The sequence below is a fragment of the Symphalangus syndactylus genome, chromosome 2, assembly GCF_028878055.3.
Source record: "Symphalangus syndactylus isolate Jambi chromosome 2, NHGRI_mSymSyn1-v2.1_pri, whole genome shotgun sequence".
In the NCBI taxonomy this organism is placed as follows: Eukaryota; Metazoa; Chordata; class Mammalia; order Primates; family Hylobatidae; genus Symphalangus; species Symphalangus syndactylus.
In genome coordinates this window covers 18,912,107-18,939,616 of record NC_072424.2, presented here as the reverse complement: position 1 = coordinate 18,939,616, position 27,510 = coordinate 18,912,107, and the positions used below count along the sequence as shown (strand labels likewise).

Here is a 27,510-nt window from a genome sequence, read left to right as displayed (position 1 = left end):
AATTCTCCTGCCTTAGCCTCCCAAGTAGCTGGGATTACAGGCGCCCACCACCACACCTGGCTAATTTTTGTATTTTTAGCAGAGATGGGGTTTCGCCATCTTGGCCAGGCTGGTCTGGAACTCCTGACCTCAGGTGATCCACCCGCCTTGGCCTCCCAAAGTGCTAGGATTACAGGCGTAAGCGACTGAGCTCAGCCTTCCAATAATAGATTTTTAACAACAGAGTATAACAGTACTTGCTTTACATTCAACAGTTTGGACTGCACATCTGTTTGGTGTGCATAAACACATACATTATTATTACACTTATTAGGCCACATCTGTTAGGGGCATGTGTATATGCGTATTTATAGAAAAAAAGATGGAAAGTCTACAGATCAAATGCTATTTGGTGGTTATCTCCAAGTGTGCAATCATGCAATAAAAAAATGATTTCTTCTTTATATTTTTGTTTTCCAAGTTTCTTTTGTTGAGCATGTGTGATGCTTACAGTTGGATAAAAATTATTTTTAAAAATTTGTCTGAGGCTGGGCATGGCGGCTCTTGCCTGTAATCCCAACACTTTGGGAGGCCAAGGCTGAAGAATCGCCTGAGCTCAGGAGTTCAAGAACAGCCTGGGCAACATAGTGAAAACTCATCTCTACCAAAAAAATACAAAAATTAGCTGGGCACGGTGGCGCACACCTGTGGTCACAGCTACTTGGGAGGCTGAGGTGGGAGGATCACTTGAGCCCGGGAGGCCAAGGCTGCCCTGAGCCGTGTTCATGCCACTGTGCTCCAACCTGGGCAACAGAGGGACATCTTATCTCAAAAATAAAACAAAATTAAATAAATAAATAAATAAATAAATAAATAAAATTCTTTGTCATTAAAAAAGAAAAAAAAAAACAATCAGCCTCTGTCCCCTGTGTTTCTTCCTTTCTGTGCTGGCTAGGCCTCCCACTGAATGAGTCTAAGGGGCATGCCTAGTCACAAGGCCCAGCTCCGTTCTGAGCTGTTGGGCAGGCGGGCTGGATCTCTTGGAGCTTGCAGTGCTACCGCATGGAGTCAGAACTCTCCCATTCCCCATCCTACCTTGGCTCCCGCAGTCCTGGGAAGTGGGATGACCTGCATTCACAAAGCCTTTCCAATTCCTCTGCTCCAGGGGCCTCACCAAGCCTTGAGAAACAGCAAGAGGCTGCCCAGGAGCCTGGCAGAGCAACACAGGCCATGAGGGTCACGGGGGGAGCATGGTCTTTGAAGGCAGATGGACGAGAGGGAATCTGGCTTCCAGCACTTTCTGCTCCCTGCATGACTTAATGCTAACAAACCACTTAATCTCCCTGAACCTTGCTTTTCTCATCAGCAAAATGGGAATAACACTCATTGGAGATAAAATGAGACAATACACACCAAGTGTGGCATCAGGCTCAAACGGGCAGTCTTAAGTGGTAGTTAGGGCTGGGCGTGGTGGCTCACGCCTATAATCCCAGCACTTTGGGAGGCCGAGGCGGGTGGATCACTTGAGGCCAGGAGTTCGGGACTAGCCTAGTCAACATGGTGAAACCCCATCTCTACTAAAAATACAAAAAATTAGCCGGGCGTGGTGGCGGGTGCCTGTAATCCCAGCTGGTAGGGAGGCTGAGGCAGGAGAATCGCTTGAACTCAGGAGGCGGAGATGACAGTGAGCCGAGATTGAGCCACTGCACTCCAGCCTGGGCAACAGAGTGAGACTTCGTCTCAAAAAAACACCCAAAAAGGCCAGGCGCAGTGGCTCACGCCTGTAATCCCAGTACTTTGGGAGACCGAAGCGGGTGGATCACTTGAGGTCAGGAGTTTGAGACCAGCCTGACCAACATAGTGAAACCCCATCTCTACTAAAAATACAAAAAATTAGCTGGGCATGGTGGCGGGAGCCTGTAATTCCAGCTACTCAGGAGGCTGAGGCATGAGAAGAATCACTTGAACCTGGGAGGCGGAGGTTGCAGTGAACCAAGATCGAGCCACTGCACTCCATCCTGGGAGACAGAGTAAGACTCGGTTTAAAAAAAAAAAAAAAAGAACAAGAACAAAAACACAAAACCAAAAACGAAATGGTAGTTAGTGTTGTCATTATTGAGAATACCTACAGCACAACCTAGAGCACAGCGGTCAGTACAGGTTCTCAACCCTGGCTGCACTTTAAAGTACCCTAGGGAGCTCTGAAAAGATTCTGAGGTCCAGGGTGGGGTCGATATCCTCATATGGCTACAGTCACAAAGTCACCACTTCCAGGAGGCCCTCCACAAGTCTCCTTCAATAGCCAAATGTGAATCAGAATTCACATGGAATAGCTGCCCAATGCTAACCTTTTCATTATGACTCAGGGGCTACATGATGAACTATTAATAGCTTACAGTATTAGGCCACGAGAAGTATGTGGAGGTGTCTGGATATCTGCACAGAAACAGCCTGCCACTTTGAGTTCTCCTGCTTGCTTTCTGGAGTTTTCTGTCTGTTCTTACCTTCAGCAATTATAGGTTGCTTTCTCAGTACAGGCTCCTCAAATAGCTCCAGCCTGCCCTTTAATCTGGATTGAGAAGGCAGATAAGCCTGCTGATCTAAACTGTGTGTAGACCAAGAGTAAACAGGTCTGGGGAGACTCCTGTGGGGCAAATCTCGAGCTTAGAATTCCAGTCCCTGCTCTCATGGCCCCTCAGTGTACCTCGGTCCGCCCGGCCAGATGAGATGGTTTCCAGGGAGTCTAACGTTGGGTGTTTCACTAAATTCTTCCAGGCCTGGAATTAATGTAGGTTTTCAAATCAAGGTGCAGGCAAGGAAGTCGGGTTACCTGGTCCTGGAGTTTCTGGAACATCAGAGGGTGCGGTTCTTCCAGGATCTTCTCGTTGAGCCGAGACTGCCCCTCCACGTTGACCTGTGATGAGGCCTTGCTGGACAGAAAGGTCATGTAGATCTCCTTTGCCTTTTCCTGCATCTGGAGGAGACAGATGGGGCCTTGTGCTATCTGCACACACAGCCTTCCCGGCCTGAGCCCTGCTCTCCCCTCCAGCCAGTCCCACAGGAGCTGCTGTGGCAAGAGAAAGGCACCCCCACAGCCCAGGGGCTCTCAGGCCACTCCAGAGAGAATTTCTGTATGGGAGAGCTTGCACTGCCAAGCCCCTACCCCCACCCCTTCATGCGCCTGCGGCCACTTCTCCTGGAACAAAATTGCTGCATTAACCATTCAGAAGCGATGACAGAAAGAATCCTGGCCTGCAGAGAGCACTCAATACCATTTACAACCATCCTGTGGCCGGGCACAGTGGCTCATGCCTGTAATCCCAGCACTTTGGAAAGCCAAGGCGGGTGGATCACCTGACGTCAGGAGTTCGAGACCAGCCTAGCCAACATGGTGAAACCCCATCTCTACCAAAAGACAAAAATGAGCCAGGCATGGTGGTGCACACCTGTAATCCCAGCTACTCAGGAGGCTGAGGCAGGAGAATTGCTTGAACCCAGGAGACAGAGGTTGCAGTGAGCTGAGATTGCACCACTGAACTCCAGCCTGGGTGACAGAGTGAGACTCTGTCTCAAAAAAAAAAAAAAAAAAAAAAAATCAAGTTAAAGTATGCACGCCTATCCCTACCAGTTATCAAGCGCCCACTAGGCTGCAGACACCTGCTTGGAGGGATCCCATTTCCTTAATCCCCTGGACATGCAGCAAAGGGCATTTTCCTGTTAGTGCCACTTTCCCCATGAGGACACAGAGGTCAGAAGAGGTGGCATGGCTTATCTGAGAGCTTCCGGGAGCCTTAGGACTGTTTGGCTCCAAGGCCTCTGAATTCTGCTCAGTTCCACTTCCGCAAGACACATTGGCCCCTCCAGGTTGTGCGGTATGCGGCCTTCCCAGGCAGGGTGCATTTCCTTTTAGCTAACGAGAGACTGAGCACAGGCAGTGGAGAAAACACTCGCTGCCCACCCTCAAGTCCTGAGTGCAGTCCTGCTGGGAAGCAGGAGCCCTGAGTAGGTACCGGCTTCCTGTTTCACCCGGAACTAACCGAGGCTGGCTCAGGAGCACTCACTGATGGTAAGCAGATGACTTCACAGTAAGAACTGAGTCTTCAGGACAGCGCGCCTCAGGGCGGGGCTGCAGGCGCAGGAGCTGTCTCCTCCAGAGCTTCCCCTGAGGGCTCGATTTTCTTTTAGAGAAAGGAGACTTCCTGTGCTCATACCTCGCCAACAGCAAAAACGGGGCTGTTTCACTGAACGTTAGAGTCTAAAGCATGACCTTACCCTACAAAGCAAGGCAGACAACAAATGCCTCTAAAATGCAGCCACACAGCTATGACGTGTGTGTGTTGGGGGTGGGTGCCTGGAAAACTGCCTTTCTCTCCAAGAGGCCACCTGGGGCTCCACATGTGCTGTGGAGCTTGGTTTGGGAAATCCCAAGCTCTGCAAACCTTCTGCCCTTAAGGAAACCACCAGAAGGTTTTGATAGCTGGTGCATGAAAGGAAGGAAAAGTAGCCCTTTTTTAGTTCAGGGCACTGGGGACAAAAGATCCTGAGAAGCCGTGGCCTGGCCATGTCCTGTTCTGCGAGAAAGCAAGCCTCGCCAGCACTTGTACGGAGATGGCCCAGGTTGGGTGAACACCGAAAGCCATGCTGTCCACCCTGTCTTCAGTCAATAGGAGCAATGAATCGATGCCAGACTCAGTGACACAGGAGTCTCTCCAGACAAGCATGGCTATCTAAGGGACAGGTCTGGGGGTCATCCTCGAGACCCAAGGGGGTGGCACTTAGGAGCTGGCCCTGCTGTCCTCTCCAAGACCCACCAGCTCCATGAAGCCACAGCCTCCCTCCCACCACCCCCATTCCGTCAGGAAGCAACGCTTTTGGAAAACCACTTCCTGTTTTAAAGCCACTTCATGAAAGGAGAATTTCAGCCAGGCAGATGAGCAAACTCCATGCAGAGGTCTAGGGGCAGAAATCACTTTAGACCTCCCCTCCTCCCCTTGAACATTCACACGCACACACACACACACACACACGTGCACACACGCACACACATACACACATGAATCCAGGATATCTTGGGTGATTCTGAAATAGAGAAGTGCAATGAATGGTTTGAGTCTTTGAGGTGGGGCAGAAGGGGCCGGGGGAGAGGAAGTAGGTTCCAGTGACTGCAGGTATATAAGCTTTGAGGGTCTCAGCCCTGCCCTCTCCCACCGGCTGTCCCTCCTGAGTCTGTGTGAGAACAGTGTGGGGTTTGAGGCCCTGGCTGACCAGATGCGCACCGTGAGCGGCTGCAGGGCTCAGCTTATCTCGGTGGAGCTAGGAAGTATGACTTAAAAGGGAAACCCTGAGACAGCGACCACAAGCCAGTCACGGGAAGGCCTGGTGTCTAGGCCGAGAACATGAGCAGAAAAGAAGAACCAGTCTCTGGAGCTATTTTGATAGATTTTTCCAGAGCTTTGTTAACCCTGTTCTAGCTACTGTCAGGGTAGGAACAGAGCTGGTGGAGTTGATTCTGTGTCTGTGGCCTGGAAGGACGGCCGACTTCTCTTCCATAGCCCTGACACACGTGGCTGGCCACAGCCTGGACCAGAGAGCCCCTTTCTCCCTGGGGAGACCTGAAGTGTCCAGCATCTGAGGCTGTCCTGGCAGGTGCTGGAGAAGGGCCCCACCTGGGCCCATCAACTCGGGGACTGCCCACGAAGCACCTGCACCCCAGTGAGCACCTTCCAGGCACCCCACAAGGCTGGGGGCCTTCTTCGAGGCCTGGCAGTGCCTCAGCTGTGACAATGCTCAGCCAGACGTCGGCTCTCGAACCCTGCTCCCTGCAGGTGCATGATCAGGAGAAGCAAATTCACTTTCCTATCAGCCCCAGAAGTGCACATCTATGCAGACGAACAGCAAAGTCACTAGGAGCCCAAAGCTCAGAAGAGTGCTGCTTCCCACACTGGCCCCTCCCTCCCCAATCGGCATGCTTGAACCTTGCCACCAGGAAAATAAAAGATCCCCCTTGACCCCACAGCTCTCTATGTGGGGGTTAATGGCCTCACCACCCCCAACCCCCCCCTTTTTTTTTTTCAAGATGGAGTCTCACTCTGTCACCCAGGCTGGAGTGCAGTGGCGCGATCTTGGCTGACTGCAAGCTCTGCCTCCCGGGTTCAAGCAATTCTCCTGCCTCAACCTCCCAAGTAGCTGGGATTACAGGAGTCTGCCACCACGCCCGGCTAATTTTTTGTATTTTTAGTAGAGATAGGGTTTCACCATATTGGCCAGGCTGGTCTCAAACTCCTGGCCTCAAGTGATCCACCCGCTTCAGCCTCCAAAAGTGCTAGCATTACAGCCACCGTGCCTGGCCTCCAATTCCTTTTTGAAATCTCTTAAAGGAAAAGCATGCACCCCTGTCTCCATTGTCCCTCCCATTCATTCCTCACACTACACACAGGCTTCTGCCCAGCCAGCGCAGCTCCACCAGCCCGCTGACGCCACCCAGGCAGCGAGGCCTCTCAGACCTTCCTCTGGAGCAAGCTGGCCCCAGCCCTGCCCAGCGTTGTGACTTTCTTCTCTTCCCGCTTCCCCCACCTTGTAAGAGTCCTGTCCTCTCAGGATCCCCAACACCTCCCTGTGTCTGTCCCCCAGCTCCTGTCTCCCTGTGTCTGTCTCCCAGCTCCTGTCTCCCTGTGTCTGTCCCCCAGCTCCTGTCTCCCTGTATCTGTCCCCCAGCTCCTGTCTCCCTGTCTGTCCCCCAGCTCCTGTCTCCCTCTCTGTCTCCCAGCTCCTGCATCCCTCTCCCCTCTGTGAATTCTGGGGTTTCCCAGACATCTGTCCTTGGTGACAACTCTAACTCCATGTTCACCCCAGATTTCAGACCAACCCTCCCCCAAGCTACTGACCCATGTAGCCAGTTGGTTTCTAGCAACGTGAACATGGACATCCCAGTGACACCTCGAATTAACACAAAGGAACGGAGTGGTCCCCTCCTGGCTGGCAGGCCCCGCAGCCACTACTCTGGGAAGCTGGAAACTTCGATCCCCTGTAGCCACTCCCCACCCCCATCCCGTCTGCTGGCCTCCGGCTCCTCTCCACCCCATCTTCTTCCAGAGATGGAATGTGGGAGACAATTCCTAGGACAATGAAAGGATCAAGACACTAACTTTACTAATATCCATTTCAGAAAGAGAATGAGGGAAAGAAAATATCCAATAAATGATACGAGAATATTTTCAAGAACTGGCTCAGGAAATGGGAAGCAGTCGGAGACACAGCAGATGACTCTGCAGAGACCCAGAAGAATGAACCCAAGCCCCCAAACAGGTGGGGAGGGGGTGCCAACGAGAAGCGTGTCCAGAGACGGCAGGAGCTGGAGGGCATCGGGTAGCCCAGATGGAATTGATGAGGGCGGCAGGAAGAAGCCATCAGACCCCCAGGTCCTCCACCCCAGGTCCTGCTCCAGCCCTGAGTGCTCAGGTGGCTCCCTTCCCACCTTCAACAGAAGAGTCGCATTTTCTTTTCTAAAGAAACAGACCCAGGGAGGCTCCAGAACAGAGGGGCACAGAGGATGGCAAGAATGAGACACCGAACTGAATAAAGGGATTCAGGGAAATTCCAAATATAGACCCCCCCCCCCAGCAAACTTCTCCTGACACAGTTAATTAGAAATATGTTTAGTTTAGGAACATATCAGGCTTGTGGCCCCCCCAGGAAGAGACTAGAGTGCCCTTGTCTGGAGAAAATAAAAAAGCAGAAAAAACTCAATAGGAGGATCTGAAGATGTAGTCAAAATCTCCAAAAGCCAAAAAAAAAAAAAAAAATTAAAAAATAGGAAAAATAAAACATGAAATTAAGGGCTCAATGCAGAGGGTGAAAGGTCATTATTGGAAAAGAGAACAGAGACAATGGAAAGAAAAAAAGTTACTAAAATGATGATAATAATAACAACATAAGACCATTTCCCAGAACTACAAATTTCCAGATTATAAGGCTCCACAAAGAATTCACACAATGAATGAACCCCACCTCTGCCTCCAAAGCCCCTGACTGAATGGTTTTAGAATACTAGTGATGAAAAGATCCTGACCAGGTGGAGTGTCTCACACCTGTAATCCCAGCACTCTGGGAGGCTGAGGTGAGAGGATTTCTTTTGAGACCAGCCTAAGCAACATGGTGAGACTCCTTAAACCCAGGAGGTCCAGGCTGCAAAGAGCCTCACTGTATTCCAGCCTGGGTGACAGAGTAAGACCCTGTCTCAAAAAGAAAAGAAAATTGCTGGGTGTGGTAGTTCACGCCTGTAATCCCAACACTTAGGGAGGCCAGGGCAGGTGGATCACCTGAGGTCAGAAGTTTGAGACCAGCCTGACCTAGTGGAGGGCGCCTGTAATCCCAGCTACTTGGGAGGCTGAGGTAGGAGAATCGCTTGAACCTGGAAGACAGAAGTTGCAGTGAGCAGAGATCATGCCATTGCACTCCAGCCTGGGCAACAAGAACGAAACCCCGTAAAAAAAGAAAGGAAGGAAAGGAAAGGAAAGGGAAGGGAGGGGAGGGGAGGGCAGGGGAGGGGAGGGGGGGAAGGGAGGGGAAGCGGGGGAAGGGAGGGGAAGGGAGGGGAAGGGAAGGGAAGGGAAGGGAAGGGAAGGGAAGGGAAGGGAAGGGAAGGGAAGGGGAAAAATAGAAAAGAAAAGAAAAGAAAAGAAAAGAAAATACATCCTACACTATGCCAGAGAGGGAAAAAAAGAAAAAAAAAAAAAAAACAGAACAGTTTACATATAAATTACTGATTCTCAACAAAAGTAGAAGACTAAGGGACAATGTCTTTAAACTTCTGAGTGTGCTCCACCCCAGAATTCTATGCTCTGTCAGATTATCAGTGAAATAGGAGAGTAGGGAAAAAAATAACATTTCCACTGAACAAGGTCTTTACATATCTACCCGCCAGATCCCCCTTCTCAGGAAGCTATTGCCAGCTGTGTTTTGGGCTCTTCTCTCATCAGTCATTCTGGAGGGAAGAAGTCATTTTCGTGTGCTGTTCCCAAAATGAGGGAATGACTCAGGAGAGAAGAGGACTTAGATCCAGGAAGTGGAATGCCTTTGTCCTACAAAGAGGAAGGAAGTTCACCATGTGTCAGGCATGGGTCTAGACCCTCGGAGACGGTGGGGAAGAAGAGGCCCCCCACTCCCAGATCCCAGAAGACAAACCACACAGAAGATGGACAAGTAAATGACATGGATATGCGAAGCTGGTAAATGCTGGATAATCCACGTCAAGGAATGAACCAACACAGGTCCTATTAAAACAACAGAGGCGAGAGTGGGATTCGTATCGACTCCTCAATAGCCTTAGTTGATAGAGAGAGAAAAATCCTCCCACAGTCTCCCTGCCGGAACAGATGTGATAAGTTTGACTGTGAAATCCAGTTAGGTTAAGTGCATAACGGAGGATTAAAAAGAACTGGCCAGGCACGGTGGCTCACGTCTATAGTCCCAGCACTTTGAAAGCCTGAGGCGGGCGGATCATCTGAGGTCGGGAGTTTGAGACCAGCCTCGCCAACATGGTGAAACCCCATCTCTACTAAAAATACAAAAATTAGCCGGGCATGGTAGCACATGCCTGAAATCCCAGCTACTCAGTAGGCTGAGGCAGAAGAATCACTTGAACCCGGGAGGCGGAGGTTGCAGTGAGCAGAGATTGTGCCACTGCACTCTAGCGTGGGTGACAAGAGGGAAACTCCGTCTCAAAAAAAAAAAAAAATTCAGTTAGGCGACTTCTCCCAGTGCCTATGTTCCCCCACACTTTTTGTAGTAATTTAGAGCTTACTCACTGGTTTTACTTCCTAGGCAGCAGGACTCACTAGGGAATGCCTGGAGTCAGAAATGTGGCTCTGAATTCTCTTTTTTGTTGTTGAGAGAGGGTCTCACTTTGTCACCCAGGCTGGAGTGCAGTGGCGCAATCATACCTCACTGCAGCCTTGACCTCCCCGGGCAACTACAGGCGCACCCCATCATGTCTAGCTAATTTTTTTTTTTCTTTTTTTTTTGGTATTTTTTGTAGAGACAAGGTCTCACCGTGTTGCTCAGGCTGAGCTCGAACTCCTGGGCTCAAGTGATCCACCCACCTCGACCTCCCAAAGTGTTAGAATCGCAGGCGTGAGCCACTGTGCCCAGCCTCGGGCGAGCTGCTGCTTAACCACTCAGGTCATATCCCTGCATCTTCAAATGGGAACAGTGACTCACACTGGGGCCCAAACACTCCAGGCCAAACACCTCAGGTGTCACGAATGCCTCCCCCCAATCTGCATTCTCAGGCAGTGACGGGAGGGTGGCATTCACTGCACTAAAGCGATTGCCAGGTGCATTCCAGGCTTAAGGACACAGACTTTCAAGAAGTCCTATGCTGGGCCGAGCACAGTGGCTCACACCTGTAATCCCAGCATTTTGGAAGGCCAAGACAGGCGGATCACTTGAGGTCAGAAGTTCGAGACCAGCCTGCCAAACATGGCAAAACCCTGTCTCTACTCAAAATACAAAAATTAGCCAAACATGGTAGCACACGCTTGTACTCCCAGCTACTCGGTAGGCTGAGGCAGGAGGATCGCTTGAACCCAGGAGGCGGAGGCTGCAGTGAGCCAAGACCACACCACTGCACTCCAGCCTGGGCAACAGAGTCAGACCTTGTCTCAAAAAAAGAAAAGAAGTCCTATGCTGGATGTCAGGAGTACAGGCATGGAAAGGGGCTGCCCGTTCTGGAAGCTCTCTCTGTAGGATGTGGACAGGGCAGGACAACCCAACACCAGACCTGCCTGACCTGAAAGGCTGGAAGAGGCACATCGAAAGTTTGACCCCCTCCTTCCAACCACTCCATTAAAGTCCTACAGGGGCTTTCCCAGCCCTGCTCACCTTGGCACGCAGGTTCTCAGGTCTGGCTGCCCTGCCAGCCTGAAGCACAGCACAGCAGCCTCCCCCTCAAACATGCCACTCAGCCCTTCTGGTCTTCCCTCAGCTCTTTTCGCCAGCCCTGCCTGCCCACACACTGTCCCTGCTCCTGGGAACCCCCTCCCGATCTCGATGCCAAGTCTCAGCTAAAAAGCCACTTCCCCTGGATCCCTCCCTGTTGCCCACGCCTTGCTCCCACGACACATGTGCTTCCCATCTCTACACTCATCGCACTTGCACAGGCTTGCTCCCCTTGAGGTGCCCGTTCCCTGGAGCCGCTCACCTGTCCTGTCCCTGGGCTGCCTCCTGTTCAGTGCCAGGCACCAAGCAGGCACTTCACGAAGATTTGGGGAATTCAACTGAACGGAGGCACAGAGCAGCATGGTGGTGCAGAGAACAACGGGTAACTTCAGGGAGCTGGTTCAAGTCCTAGCTCTGCCACGGTGCAGGGACCTCACTTCCTTGTCTACACTTCAGGTGCGGACCGGCCCACCCACAGGGCCCTCCTACCTCTAACACTCAAAAGAATAAGGCAGGGGAATGGACATCTGTCTGCTTGCTTGACTCTGAGCTAGGATTTTATGGTGAGGCTGGTCGCAGCAGTGGCAGTCTAGCATTTATCGATGGTGGTCCCCAGGCCCTGTCTTCGGTGCTGGAGACAAAGGACAACAATGAGGCTCTTGTTCTGAAGGCCCTCAGCCTGAATCCTAGCATCCCAAAGCATCCCCCACCACGTGCTTCTCACTTTCCCCTGAGGCCCCTCTCCACCCAGGAGGCTCCGGCCAATGTCATCCAGAGGAGGGAAAAAGCCAGAAAGCAAAATCCAAGGGTCCCGCCCAGCAGTGGCTTTCGAGGTGGGCCTGGGAAATTCAAGCCAAAGAGAATCCATCTTAGAATCCTCCCTTGCCACCTCCGGAGAGGAAGGTGGCGGAGAAGAGGCCGCGCTGCGCCACCGGGGAGGATGTGTGTCTGCACCCGAAATACCTTTGAATAAACCCATGATATACATTTTCCAAGCAGTTGTCTGCAAACGCTTCATGGCTCCTGGCCCATAGATTCCAGCTTTTGGAGATGAAGTCTCAAAAACTGGCAACTCACAAGCCTCATCTGCCCGTGGGTATGTTTTGTTTGGCAGGCAAGGTTTTAAATTTTTTTTTAAATTAGTTCCAACATTTAAAAATCATCTGGTTTCACATAAGGATCCAAATGTCCAGCTTCTTTAGAAAAACAGGCAGCACTAGGTGGAATATAAGACATGCCTTGGGAAGAAAGGCCACCAGGGTCCTAGGGCAAGCAAAGATCTAGGAGATCACCGTCAGTAAGTTGGCGGAGACAGAACCTGAGGCAGGGGAAGCCCAGACAGCCACAGGCCCTAAACCACCAGCCGCAGCCTGGGCAGGCAGACAGAATGTCCTTAGCTGGCCCCAGTCCCCAACACTCCCTCCAGCCTCACACCAGAAGCCTCCTTCATTCACATGACTTACTAGCTCCTGCAGGCATTTAGCCAGCAGCCTCTTAGAAAGATACAGGGCCAGGCCTCATAAACCCACCCAGGGCACAGGCCTCCTTCCCCATAATCTCATCTACCCTCCCTTATACCCAACCAGCTGACACTGGGAATGAAGGCAAAGAGGATGCATCTACCCAGGAGAACAATCAGAGGCTTTCTCCGCAGGATGCTCGCCAACTATGGGATGCTCAGTACGATACATTGAATAATTGACAATCCCTCTGATGCACCTTGTGCTTTTATCATTACACATCTGCGTATCGTTTTACCATGTCCAAAATGCTAACATGTCAAAATCTGGGGGAAACATCCTCATAACTTATTCATGAAGAAAAAATTCTATGCAATGAGGAACTCTAAATGACATAAATTGTTATTTTTATTTTAAATATTGGTCCATTTGAACAGCTCCATTTAAAAATGGATTAACTTACCCTTTTAAAAATAATTAATATTTGATCAACACAAGATACCTAATCTGAAGCTTAAATCTTCCCCCAAAACTAATATGAATCAGGTTTCTTTAGGCAACTTCAGAATCTATTGGAAAGGCAGTTGTAACTTTATAAGGAAAGGGAAAAAAATTATCAGAGTGGAGGAAATACCTGCGTCTTATCTTGCATTTTCTTAAAATCTTCGCATGCTAGCCAAAACAAAACATTTTCTTCACTGAATTCCTTTTTTAAAAATTCCTGTGGATACAAAGAAAAAGAGTCACATAGTATTCTACTTTAAAAAAAAATAAAACAAATGGCATTTCCCTTCAAAGACTGATTTGGCAAAATTCAACAGAGGAGCATGTTTCAGTTACTCTTCAAAAACTCCACTCTGAAAAACAAATGAGTATGTTTCATGTTAAAGCTATAATTTCATATGCATTTGACCTTAATGGTTTTGACATTGTAAAGAAGAGTACAAATGAAGCAGGAATGTACTCATATTTCTAAGCTGACAATAAATTACCAAAAAGTAAATTAAAGTGGAAGATATATTGGTTCCTTCCAGACAGTGTTTAAACAAAGTACATTCCTCTAAAATCAGGCTCTTTTTTTTTTAAACAAAAGAAAAGAAAACACATTAAGTATGTCTAAAGACACCACGATACAAACTATTTTAAGTTGGAGGTATGTGCGTTTTCTTATGGCTGATCTTGGGCAGTCCATGGCACAGCCAGCTACTCTGCTGTGCAGAGACCTCTTGAGTTGCAAACACTGCTCACAGTGGCCTGGCAACCAGGAACTAGAAGCCTAGTACCACCTGCCACTCCCTCCCTGGGAGCTCCAACAGTCACCAACTGCATGAGGACTCATCCTATTCCTGACCCAAGACTTAAAGACAGAAGTAACCAGGACTCATTCTTGAAATTCACATGTGGTCCTCCATCTGGCACCGGGAGCTTCTGCTGGTCAGAAAAGCTATTTCTAGGTGGGATCAACAGTTTCCCATGCATTAGCCCTGCTCTCGGAGGTCCCTTCGCCAAGTTTGCATTGCCAGCCTCTCTCACTCTGTCAACAATGCATTCTGAGAATCCCGCAAGCACGAGAGAACAAGCCTTCACATCAGAGAGACCCAGAGCTGGGAATTCCTCATACAGACTCCACCAATAGACACGGTATCTTCTCTCTCCTCCCACCCTGTACCCCTCCCACCTCACTACACAAAAACCAGAAACAGGCTGCCCATCTGTGACAGCGTTGCAAACACAGTCATGACAGATGAGAAAGTCTCACCCTCAAGCTGGGATAGACAATACTGAACTCTCAAGCTGGCATAGAGAGGGCTACGCTGATAGACAATGTTGAACTGGCCTATCTCTGCCCTGTGTGCATCTGAACTTCTGCACACACTGCATCCATCCCGATTAACAATGAAAAAGACAAACCCTAAATCTTTTCACGCCTTCTGGGTCTTCCAGCAGATTCTCCAGGGATGCCGCCCATTTGGCTGTGCTCTTGAGGCTCTGGTGGCTGCTGCTGGAACTGCCATCGCTGTCATGGATGTCTGCAAAGCAAAGTTCAGACTGCGTATGTGGCCAAAAGACACTGTCATTTTAAGAAATCTGCATGCAATGGTCAGCACTGCCATCAACATCACGGCTGACATACACCGAGTTATGTGTTAGGCTCTGTTCCAGGTGCTTAACATGATGGACTCATTCTTGTCACACAACCTTGGAAGGCAGGCACTACTATTTCCTCCATTTTACAGATGGGGTAAACTGAGGCTCAGAGGGATGAAGGGACCTGCCGTTTCCCACCAAATCCGTCCCCTACTTGTGTCCACTGGCCAATTTGGAGGCAGCCCTCAAGTCACACTCCAACCCTCCTCCCAGAGAACCTTGATTCAGCAGCGACTGCTTCCCCATGGCGCTTTGTGCACAGACTTACAATTACGGTGCTGTGTTGTGACTATTTACATGACTGACTCGCACTAGTCTGAAGGCTCCTATATGTCCTCATCTTGTATCTCCAGCACCTAGCTCATTACCCGGCACAGAGATTAAAAAACTCATTGCAGGACAGGACTCACGTGATGGTGCAAAATGTCAAGAGGGTTGCCAGAATACCCAGGCATCAAGATAAATGTCATTTCAGGCAATAGCTTTTTTTGTTTGTTTGTTTGTTTTTGACAGAGTCACTCTATTGCCCAGTCTGGAGTGCACAATCTCTGCTCACTGCAACCTCTGCCTCCCAGGTTCAAGCAATTCTCCTGCCTCAGCCTCCCGAGTAGCTGGGATTATAGGTGATTGCCACCACACCCAGCTAATTTTTGTATTCTTAATAGAGACGGGGTTTTACCATGTTGGCCAGGCTGGTCTTGAACTCTTGACCTCAGGCGATCCACCCAACTCAGCCTCCCAAAGTGCTGGGATTACAGGCATGAGCCACCGCGCCCGGTTCCTCAGGCAATACTTTTTCAAAAAATCAAAATTTATACTAAAAAATCCATGATGAACAAAATACCCAAATTTTAAATTAAGACAAGATCGGTTATGCTGATTTTTCCTTTTGCTTCAGGGTCCAATATGGCTCAGCATCACACTGTTATTTTATTTAAACTTCGGATATTTTGTTCATCACGGATGTTTTTGCATTAATTTTGATCTTTTAAAACACTGCATTAAATATCATTTATAGGCTGGGTGCAGTGGCTCACACCTGTAATCCCAGCACTTTGGGAGGCCAAGGCAGGCAGATCACCAGAGGTTAGGAGTGAAACCTCATCTCTACTAAAAATACAAAAATTAGTTGGGTGTGGTGGCATGCACCTGTCATCCCAGTTCCTTGAGAGGCTGAGGCAGGAGAAACGCTTGAACCCAGGAAGCGGAGGTTGCAGTGAGCCAAGATCACACCACTGCACTCCAGCCTGGGCGACAGAGCAAGATTCCATCTAAAAATAATGATAATAAATAAATAAATAAATATCATTTATCCTGATGCCTGAGGTTTTTGGCAACCCTCTTACATTTTGGTGCACAGAGAAAATGGATGAAAACTCTTTGCATCTGCACATCTTCCACTGTACTCTCTGACTCACGATACTGAGAAGTCTCCTGGGAGGAACAGGGAATCTCCAAATAACACACTTTGGCCACTTGCCTGTAGGAGGAGGGAACAATGAAAGCATGTTTCATTCTATGGCATGTGATCCCTTCCTGGAGTCAAGGAAGAACCATGGAATGTCACTTCAGATGGGGCCAGGTTCAAAACCCAGTTTCCTGGCCGGGCACAGTGGCTCACGCCTGTAATCCTAGCACTTTAGGGGGCTGAGGCGGGTGGATCACTTGAGGTCAGGAGTTCAAGACCAGCCTGGCCAACATGGTGAACCCCCGTCTGTACTAAAAATAAAAAAAATTAGCTGGGTGTGGTGGTGGGTGCCTGTAGTCCCAGCTACTTGGGAGGCTGAGGCAGGGGAATCATTTGAACCTGGGAGTTGGAGGTTGCAGTGAGCCAAGATCGTGCCACTGCACTCCAGTCTGGGTGACAAGAGTGAAACTCTGACTCAAACGAAACAAAATAAAACAAAACAAAACAAAAAACCCAGTTTCCGCAATTCAAAACTATAGGTTCTTGGGCAAAATTCTTGTGTATATTTGAAAATCGTCCCCCATCTCTTGGGTTATCATAAGGATTCAAAAATGGAAGCACATCAGGCACCTAGCAGCACACCTGGGACACGGTAGATGCTCAACATATGTAAGCTCCTTTCTCCCCGTCCCTAAAATAACCAACTATCAAGCAAACTACTTCTATAACTAACACTTTTTTCCCACTGACGTTTTTTTTTTTCCAAAGCTAGAGACATGTTTCTATAAAAAAAAAGTTCAAATCTAGGAGAAAATAAACTTTTAATTAAGAAATCAGCAAGGCCGGGCGAGGTGGCTCACTCCTGTAATCCCAGCACTTTGGGAGGCCGAGGCAGGCAGATCACAAGGTCAAGAGATCGAGACCATCATGACCAACATGGTGAAACCCCATCTCTACTAAAAATACAAAAGTTTGCTGGGCGTGGTGGTGGATGTCTATAATCCCAGCTACTAGAGAGGCTAAGGCAGGAGAATTGCTTGAACCCGGGAGGCAGAGGTTGCAGTGAGCTGAGATTGCACCACTGCACTCCAGCCTGGTGACAGAGTGAGACTCCATCTCATTAAATAAATAAATAAATCAGCAAAGCAAATCACTTCTAAATGATATATTTTTTTAAATAAAGTCTCATAAATATTAATTGCTGCAAACACCTAGGGGGCCACACAGCTAAAAATGGCTTTGGAGAAAATCTGTATCAGAGCACACCGGACTTACTTAATAGTAACAGCTCCTGTGATCCCTGATGTTCTATGGGGGGTCAAAATACATGTTGATTTCTTGATCCCCTGGGACTCCGAATCCAAGCACCTGAGGAAACTACCAGGATTTTAGACATTCACCAGATGACATGAGCTAAATTAGAACCAGGCCAGCTGGGCACAGTGGCTCACACCTGTAATCCAACACCTTGGGAGGCTGAGAGAGGAGGATGGCTTGATCTCAGGAGTTCATGACCAGCCTGAGCAACATACTGGGACCCCATCTCTATAAAATATTTAAAAACTAGGCTGGGCGTGGTGGTTCACACCTATGACCCCAGCACTTTGGGAGGCCCAGGTGGGCAGATTACTCAAGCTTGAGACCAGCCTGGGCAACATAGTGAAATCCTGTGTGCACAAAAAATACAAAACTTAGCTGGGCATAGTGGCATGTGCCTTTAGTCCCAGCTATTTGACAGACTGAGGTGGGAGGATAGCTTGAGTCCAGGAGTTCAAGGCTGCAGTGATCCATGATTGGGCCACTGTACTCCAGCCTGGATGACAGAGCGAGACCCTGTCTCAATCAATCAATCAATCATCAATAAAGCAGAAACCCAGAAACCCAGCAGGGACTATGCTTCAATGCTCATTGGCAATAGAGTACGTAAGAGAATTATTTGGGACAAATCCTTTCCTCTAACCATGAAGGAAACTCACTTAAACACATCACCAAATGAAGCCGATGCTTTTCTAAAGTGACCCTCCAGTTCGTGGATATTAAATTAGTTCCCCGTTCTCTTTGTAAATGCTGCAGTGGCAAGCTCCTGAACATTGAGTTTCTTTCCAACAAAGTATAAATCCAATTAAAAGATCATTATTACAAGATATTTCTGCAGCAGGGTTCATTCTGCCAAGCATTCCACTAATTTACTCTTCTGCTCTTTGCCCAGAGAATACAGTTTGACAGTTTACTCCATTTCCCCAGCAGATCTTCTCTTAAGTAAATAAATCTAGAGACACAAGTTCACTGTTCCAGGAACAATCTAGGCAGCTGCAAATTTCTCTTGCCATGGCAGAACCACTTTGGCTATAAGTTTTCAACCTTGCTCTGAAAGGATTCCAAAACTCTTGACATTCTTTTCCATAATAAACCAGACCATGTTTGGGTTTTCACTGCCACGCTGTCTTGCAAATAAATACACACAGTAGATTACCATTTAGCCAACAGAGTGTCTGAGAGTTAAAAGAGTTGACCTCACTGTTAGACAATTGCCAACCCCCACCCTTTATTTCATACTCTAATCATTTTTGCATACTAGGGTTATATGTCTGTTTTCATTTGAACAAAAAGTTTTACAACTCAAAGCACACTAATGCGGTCCAGCCCCACCTCCCCGACCACCTCATTTTATAGACTGGGAAGCAAAAATCCAGAAGATAAAATGACCTATCCAAGGTGATGCAGCTGATGAATCACTGGACAGACCCCATACTGGGACCTATATGGGAGGTCAGCTGTCCTCACCAGGGCCATGTCTGCAGAATCCCAGGGCTCCTGGGAACACAGTTAGAAAACCGATGGGCCCTTCCATTCCATTGTCTCCCCGGCTAACATCTCCTTTATATCATATGTCATGAAATACGTTAACAATGGACACTATTACAGAAGAGCATGGAATTTCCAGGGACGGCTCAGCAAGTGCGCCAAGATGGAGCTGCTCTTTATAGCCGTGGGTACTGGTTTTCTGGCTATGGTGCTGTAGATAAAGAGAAATTCCTTCTTGCCTTTTTGCCCACCTTCTGTCCCCATAAGTGGAATAGAAGATCCTTCTATCTGAGATACCCGCTCTCTATCTGTCATAAGTTTTTATTTTCTCCAAAAATGTTGGTTTGAATTTTTCTAAGACTTCCTGATTGTCTTTCGAGTTTAAGGCTTTTGGCTATGGCACCCCACCCTTTTAAAATCCATCTTGACTGATATCAGTATAGACAGATCTCGATGAGACAGCGTTTGCAAACTCCACTCACTGAGTGGCATCTCTCTTTTCCAAGTCACTATCCGCAGCCTCCAATATGACTGAACAGACAGGGATGGCCCTTAGGCTGAGGGCACTTCCGCAACTCAGGGTCCCCTGCTCAAGGGACACACCAAGTAATGAATTCCTAAGCCATCTCAGCTCAGTTACGACCCGTGGGCACAGTGGCTCATGCCTGTAATACCAGCACTTTGGGAGGCCGAGGCAGGCAGATTGCTTGAGCTCAGGAGTTCAAGACCAGCCTGGGCAACATGGTGAAATCCCATCTCCACAAAAAATACAAAAATTAGGCCAGGCGTGGTGACTCACACCAGCATTTTGGGAGGATGAGGTGGGCAGATCACAAAGTCAGGAGTTCGAGATCAGCCTGGCCAACATGGTGAAACCCTGTCTCTACTAAAGATACAAAAAATTAGCCTGGAATGGTGGTGTGCACCTGTAATCCCAGCTACTCGGGAGGCTGAGGTAGGAGAATTGCTTGAACCCAGGAGGTGGAGGTTGCAGTGAGCCGAGATGGCACCATTGCACTCCAGCCTGGGTGACAAGGCAAGACTCTGTCTCAAACAAAACAAAATAAAACAAAAACAAACAAACAAAAAACCACAAAAATTAGCTGGTCATGGTGGTGTGGGCCTATAGCCCCAGCTATTCAGGAGGCTGAGGTGGAAGGATCACTCAAGCCCAGGAAGCAGAAACTACAGTGAGCCGATATTGCACCACTGCTCTCCAGCCTGGGTGACAGAGCCAGATGCTGTCTCAAAAAAAAAAAAAAATCATAAAAAAAGAAAAGAGGCTGGGCGCAGTGGCTCATGCCTATAATCCCAGCACTTTAGGAGGCTGAGGCAGACAGATCATGAGGTCAGTTCAAAACCTGCCTGGCCAACATGGAATACAAAAATTAGCCGGGCGTGGTGGCACGCGCCTGTAATCCTAGCTACTCAGGAGGCTGAGGCAGGAGAATTGCTTGAACCCGGGAGGTGGAGGTTGCAGTGAGCTGAGATTGCGCCACTGCACTCCAGCCTGAGTGACAGAGAGAGACTCTGTCTTAGGGAAAAAAAGTTTAAAAAAAAAAGAAAAAAATGTTAACAACCAAGGGGGAAGGGGAAGCAAGTTAAAGTAAGTAAGTAAATACATACATACATACATACATACATACATACATACATACATACATAATAAATGTTACAACCAGTCCAGTAATATTAGAAGAAATAAATACTCCTTCTCAATAGCAAAACAGGTTTACCTTTGAACTTAAGAATAAAGCAAAACGAAGATTTCCCAGCTGCCCAACTTCTGGTACCTGGATCCACAAAGTTCCAATATTCTTCTATCTCTTTTCATTGATAAAAGTTTCCGTTTCAGACAGATTACACAAGAAAGCAAGACTGACATGAATGGGTGGAAAAAATGTCAAGCATGTTCTCCAGCAGCTTCACGATCTCTCCAGCTAGGAAAGACCTGCTTGTGATATGTGTTTGTTGTAATTTTATCATGCTGTTTTATTTTTGTTGTCACTGTTTACTTCAGCTGTAAAACATTTTTGCAATGAATAAAATTTTTTGGTGTTTCATTTTGTTTTCTTGGCTCCTGGGCTCTTTAAATCATTTTAGATCTTCAAATTTTTTGCATGCAAAATACATATTTTTCAGCAAACTTATTTTCAGACTAATCTGTCATTAGCTAATAATAATGGTTAATACTTCAAATGGGCCAGGCATGGTGGCTCACACTTATAATCCCAGCACTTTGGGAGGCCGAGGTGGATGGATCACTTGAGGCCAGGTATTCAAGACTAGCCTGGGCAACATGGCAAAACCACATCTCTACAAAAAATACAAAAATCAGCCGGGTATGGTGGTGCACTCCTGTAATCCCAGCTACTTGGGAGGCTGAGACAGGAGAATCACTTGAACCCGGGAGGCAGAGGTTGCAGTGAGCTGAGCTCACACCACTGCACTCCAGCCTGGGTGACAGAGTGAGACTCCATCTTGAAATCACGGCCCAAACCCAGGTACTCCTGCTCCAGAGTACACGCTCTTTACCAAAGCCTCTACTGACATTTTTAGTTTTTATATCTGCTGATCTTTATACTCACAGAGACCAGAACACAACAGCCTTTAAGAGACCAAGAACAATCACACTTTGGGGGAAAAACAGAAAACTAGGTAAGAGTCCAATCCATGCAGAAAAAAAAAACAAAAAAAAAACTGGTCACATAAGACCAGGTGGAATCATCTAGCACACAAACACAATGTATATGCATTTTTCATTTATGCTTATGCTGTCCTATGTGGCTTCTGGCATCAGTAAAAGCCATTATTTCAAGGATGGGTGAAGCATCACAGTGCAGATGGCTGGGGCTGGTTGCTTGCAGCTTATTTTATGATGCATTATTTATAGATGCTATGATGTCATATCTAACAGAGACCTTCTCCAGACATTAATTCCTTAGAAATCCATACTCAAAAGGCATCTGTGACACTCATCAGAGATGAACGCTCACAGCATGGATTTCTGCTGTTAATTTGCAGGAAGGTCTGTGTAATTATCCTGCATAGACAATTTCTCCAAGTCAAATAATATTTTAGTAATATCTCACTATCCAGTTTCCTCAACAGCAGAGTCAACTTACATCCTCAGAAGGTTTGTCCTAAGTACTCCCCCAAACTCACAGGCTATTAAACATTCAAGTCCAGGAAAAGGCAGAGATATTAACCCTAAATTCCAAAGTGGCTTGGTACAACTCACATGCACAGGCCTGCACACACACACTGTACTCCTTTAAAATACTCTACTTTGTAATGAAGTTTCAAAGAAAGTACACACCCCACAAAACTTATTTAAAACCTCTTGTCACCTATACCACATCAAGTGTATTACATTTTTTAAAAAGTCCTCCCAATTTAGAATCAGAGAGTCATTTTGTTACAACTGGTGATCTGTGTAAGGCTCCAGAGAAACTGGGTCATGGAAACATCGTATCTAAATATTACTTAAGTGTTTATCGGCTCCAGTATCTAGCTGCTGAGAATAACTACCCCGCCTGCATGCAATTCCCCTGCCGGGGAGATCTGATTGAACTGCAGTTAGCAGGAAATAACATCAAAAGTGAAGAAAGTTTTTCAATAATCATAGTAATGGCCAGCATCCAAGTCAGGAGCAGGAAAGCAGGTGGCAGAGGGTTGGCTCCACTCAGAAAGGGCATCGTGGCGTTTTCACACGCGGGTTTGGGCCTCACAGAAAGCCAAGTGCTCCTACTGGCCCTTCCAAAGTCACCTGTGCACCTCTGTGTCCTCACAGCACACTCTTCCCAGCCCCTGCCCCGCCCAGGGCCAAGGCGACAGGCGAACTGCGGACATGGAAAAGGGTGGGGGCGATTCCTTACGTTCCATGCTCTGGGGTCCACCTGAGAAGTTCCACGCAGACCAACAATCCACTGCCTTCCCAGAGACGCCTTGTGTGAGAAAGGCAGAGACTGGAGGGCTCCTGGGCACCCTTGGGTCCGAAGAAAAAACAAGCCTCAACATCCTCTTTTAAGTGGACTAAACAACAGATGGCCACTGGTTTCCAGTTTCTACCAGAGGGAAGGAAATAAGAACGCCAAACTGTTATTTGTAGCCTCCCTAGACTCTCCACTTTCTAGGCAAAGGCCAGAAAAAAGAAAATGGCCCAGCAGCCCTAACCTGAAAACAAAGACCCTGTCATCGATTTTCTCCACTTCCAGAAGCCCCTGTGTGTCCTCTGGGGCCTGACATTTCTGCATAAAGCTGCCCTCACTCTCCTACTCTGCCTCAATCTGTCCCGCACCCTCCCTCAAGGCAAAGTAAATGACTTTTTCCTCCAGGGTCAGTCAGGTGGATGGTGCATTTCTTGCAAGCAAGGGCTGCGTCTTCCTCAGGGTCCGCATGATGTCTGGCACTCAAGTATATATTTTATAGTGATAAATATTTTCTAAGGAATGAGTAAAGCCAGGCACCAGGCTAAGGGTAGAGGGCACAGAAAGAGAAAGGAGGACGGATAGCTATTAAAAATAGTTGAGGCCAGGTGCGGTGGCTCACGCCTGTAATCCCAGCACTTTGGGAGGCGAGGCGGGCAGATCACCTGAGGTCGGGAGTTTGAGACCAGCCTGACCAATGTGGAGAAACCTAAAAATACAAAATTAGCTGGGCGTGGTGGTGCATGCATGTAATACCAGCTACTCAGGAGGATGAGGCAGGAGAATGGCTTGAACCCGGGAGGTAGATGTTGCCGTGAGCCAAGATTGCGCCATTGCACTCCAGCGTGGGCAACAAGAGTGAAACTCCATCTCAAAAAAAAAAAAGTTGACATTTACTATATCCCATCGAAACTTTGCAACAATCCCTGGAAGCTGGTTTCCTCAAAGGCCCCATTTTACAGATCAGGAAACTGAGGCACAGAGACGATACATAATTTGCTACAAAGAAGCAAGCAAGGAAGTGGATGAGCTGGGATGCAACCCCAGGTTGTCTGGCTGGAGAGAAAAACACAGAGAAAGATGCCAGAAATGAAAGGTGGGGCCCATTTTCTCAGAGAACTTAAAATGAATTGAGGATAGGAGGCCAGGGGTTCCCAGGTGGCCGCCTGCCCACAGTGCCATGGGCTGGTAGGAAGTTATCTTCACTAGTCCACAAATAAACCAGAAGGAAGACTAGGAAATATTTACCAAGTGAGCTGTGCTGGTGGAGGAAGGACAGTCTTGGGTTGCTTGTTTTGTTTTTGCTTTGAAATAGATCACTATGTTTCTCTACGTGGGGCACAGTTCAGGACATACAAAAGGGAGTGTGGTGTAATAGTCTTCCTCACACCTCTGTCCCTCAGGTGCCCAATGTCTCTCCCCAGGAGCGACAACCTCTAGAAGATTCTGTGAATCAGGACAACTCTTTACCTGAGATTATATCTTTCCTACTATTGGGGGTGTTAAAATGTCCTTTTCTGTGTGAAATGATAAAGGTGTTTGATGATGGCTTTGTTTGTTTCTAATGTCCTGACTAGAGAAAAGAAGGAAGGGAGGGAAGGAGGGAGGGAAGAAGGAAGGGAGGGAGGGAGCGAAGGAGAGAGGGATAGAGGAAGGGAGGAAAGTTGTCGGCTCCACATTCATTCTCTAAATATATTTTAGCAAAGTCGCTAAATGGTTGTTGTGTTTAGGTGGCCGTGGACTTGGGTCCAAGACTTGAGTTCTCTGCCCCTTCTGAAATGGGTGCCTCCGGACAAGTCCCTGCACTCCGGACAAGTCCCTGCAGAGTGGCCTCTGCAGCCCTTCAGGGAGAAATGAAACGGTTCCCTCCTGCTCAGACAAGCTGCTCTGTCAAGCACGGAGGGTGGGAGGCAGCGAGGCCTAGAAGGGTGGCTCTGCTGGAGCAGGGAGACCCAGGCTTTGGGACAGGACAAAGGACACCTGGGGGAGCAAAGGCACAGAGGGAGTATTGTCCAGTCCCTCCAGGGGTAGAGTAGGGAGCAGGAAAAATGGGGCTGGGAAGGACTCAGTCAGATAAGGGGTCCCCCACCAGGCAGCGGGGCAGCAAGGTGGACCTGAGAGTGCTTAGCAGGGCTCCTGACAGATGGGAACTTGCCTGGAAGGGAAATTTGTCCCCACAAGTCTGCAAGGGACTGTCTCACTCCAGCAGATGCCGCCTGACACCTCTTATCAAGGGGCCACTGCTGCTGCCTGCTGGGGCCCCCTCCGCTCCTGCTGCCACCCGCGGGCTGCTGCAGCGAAGAGCTATCTGGGGGAAGCAGAAGAAACTGGGGGGCATAAATTTAGTGCAGTTTAAGCAACTGGTTCCCAGAGCCCAGCGTCCGGGGACTCACTCAACCCAGGGAAAGAAGTGACTCAGTTCACCCAGGAAGCCCTAGGAAATGGCCATGCCAGGCATCTACATTTTCTAACCATGAAGAAAGGAGACATCACATCAAATACAAACCAGCCAACACAGAGAAAACACAGTGAGCACCTCACACCCACCAGGCTATGGGCCGCACTAGGTGGTCACCAGAGCAGGACCCAGAGGCTCAACTGGCTCATGGGCTGACCACATCTGTAGAAAACAAGGCCCCTCGGCCGGCCCCTCTGTCCCCACAGGCCTGGGCCAGTGATATTCTGCAGAGAAAGTTGCCCCAGCTGCCAAGGCTACCCTGCTGCCAGGTTGTTAAAACAAAGACATTAAATTGCTGTGCAAACTGTCATCTTTAAATAAAACAAGCCCAGCCATAAACTTAAAACTGTTCCCAAGGGTTTAATGGGATCCTGTATGACAGGCCCGAGGGGACGGCCGAAGCCTGCCCGGCAGGGTGGGAATTCCCCTGAGAGGTCACCCCTGGGTGCAGCTGCAGGGGTAGGGAGTCGGGTGGCTTCAGCTTGGCATCTCAGATGGGCATATTTCAGTTATCAACAATAAACGGTTGATAACTGGGCAGGGTGACTGGACAGAATCCCGTTGGGGGACCCTCACATTTCACTGGCCTGAGAATCCTCTGGGGTGCTTGTCAAAGACGCACCCTACCCTTCCGCCCCACCTACAGCCCCCAAGATTGAGTCAGTGGGTCTGGGCGAGGCCTGAGAAGCTGCACTTTATCAAGGCCCTCCTGAACCCACAGGACGGGTGGAACATACTTTGAGAAACCTCAGGAAGAATCAAGAAATCCCACTCTGAACCTTGGAAGGAGGGGTTAGGAACTCAAAATCCTCCGCGGAAAGGCAGCGTCTCCAGTGAGATTTTGCTGAAAGGTAGGAAAAGTGTAAAATAGAAGGTGCTGGGGGAGGCAGAACCACAGCCAGGTCCAAATCAGGGGTCCTGCAGGAGCAGCTTCGGCTTTTGTGGAGCCTGAAGTTTATACAATTTGAGGATTCTCTTTAAGAAAAATAATTCAAAATTACGAAAAAAAAACCATCAGTACAGGGTCCCAAAAATCACTTGGCTGTCGTCTCAGTACCTCAGCCCCCAGGCCCAAATGACCCCTTTCTCACTAGGCTTCTTCTTTTCACATGCCTGGGTGGTGATGACCAGTCAGGCAAGAACTTTTGTTATTTTCCATAATGAGGGAAGCCCCTACACCTACAATTCCAAAGAAAATCAGGCTATTGGAGTCGAGGCATCCAGTACCAATCCATGATGTTTAGTGGCTGATCTTCCTTCCTTCTTTCTCCCTTCCTTCCTTCCTTCCTTCCTTCCTTCCTTCCTTCCTTCCTTCCTTCCTTCCTTTGCTTTGGGTCTCACTCTGTCACCCAGGGTGAAGTGCAGTGGCACGATCTAAGCTCACTGCGGCCTCAACCTCCCAGGCTCAAGCCATACTCTCACTTCAGCTGTCTAAGGAGCTGGGACTACAGGCACGCACCACCATGCCTGGCTAATTTTTTAATTTTTTTGTAGAGATGGGGTTTTGCCATATTTCCCAGGCTTATCTGGAACTTCTGAGCTCAAGCAATCCTCCTGCCTCAGCCTCCCAAAGTGCTGGGATCACAGGTGTGAGCCACTGAGCCCGGCCTGAGACTGACCTTTCTATCAGTGATGTAACCACATTTTATGAGGTTTAAAATTTATTGCCCTGAAACAATTTGTTCCCTAAAACTACCTTCAGCCTTTTTGGGGTGCAACCTGGCTACATGCAAAATCACCCCAAATCCATGTATCTCCCAGGATACAATGGTTGTATTTGTCAGTCTTCAACCCAAAAGTAATCTAAAGTAATAAGTAACGTGTACAGGGCTATTCATAGCAGCTCTATTTATAACAGGAAAAAGGGAGAAAAGCTACTAATTATTACACTTTTATTATGTGCCACACATTGTACTAGGGGCTTCATATGGTTTTGAGTATTTAATCCCATAACCCTATGAAACCCACTTTGCAGGTGGAGAAAGGTGTGCTGGAACATCAGCTCTCCTGAGTCAAAATGAAGCCTTCAGTTTTAGCTTTGTTGATTTTCATGATGTAAATATCCCATCATAACTACTTTCAAGCTATCTATGGTTTACAACCAGTTCCCAAACTTTCTGAATATTTAGCAACTGGCTCTTGCAAGCCAGTTTGAGCCAGCTCCAGCACATCATTGAAACGGAGGCACAGAGAGATCAAGTAATTTGCCCAGTGTTGCTGAATGACAGAGTCAAGGTTAGAACCAAGAGTTTAATTCGAGTCCAGGCTCTGAGCAGCCCTCCACAGGCCTGTGCCAACCATAGAGAATGGTTAACATTAACACCCACAAGGGAATTCTTTGACTCACATGCAACACAAAAAGGTTTACATGACCACTAACGCTAA

General features: G+C 48.2%; 1 protein-coding gene across 2 annotated transcripts in view; it reads right to left on the bottom strand.

The window, feature by feature from the left end:
- Nucleotides 1-27,510, bottom strand: part of RGS10 (regulator of G protein signaling 10) — a 41,676-nt gene that overhangs the window by 12,762 nt on the left and 1,404 nt on the right. Inside the window, exons 1-4 of one of the 2 annotated variants that reach the window (XM_055247560.2) lie at nt 22,617-22,740; nt 14,289-14,407; nt 13,012-13,098; nt 2,810-2,953 (exon numbers count right to left, since the gene is read on the bottom strand). In XM_055247560.2, coding sequence (XP_055103535.1) covers nt 2,810-2,953; nt 13,012-13,098; nt 14,289-14,407; nt 22,617-22,623 — 357 coding nt within the window. In that variant the 5' untranslated portion in view covers nt 22,624-22,740. Of the gene's footprint in view, nt 1-2,809; nt 2,954-13,011; nt 13,099-14,288; nt 14,408-22,616; nt 22,741-27,510 lie in introns of those variants that run through there. The other variant, XM_055247567.2, reaches the window with a different exon arrangement.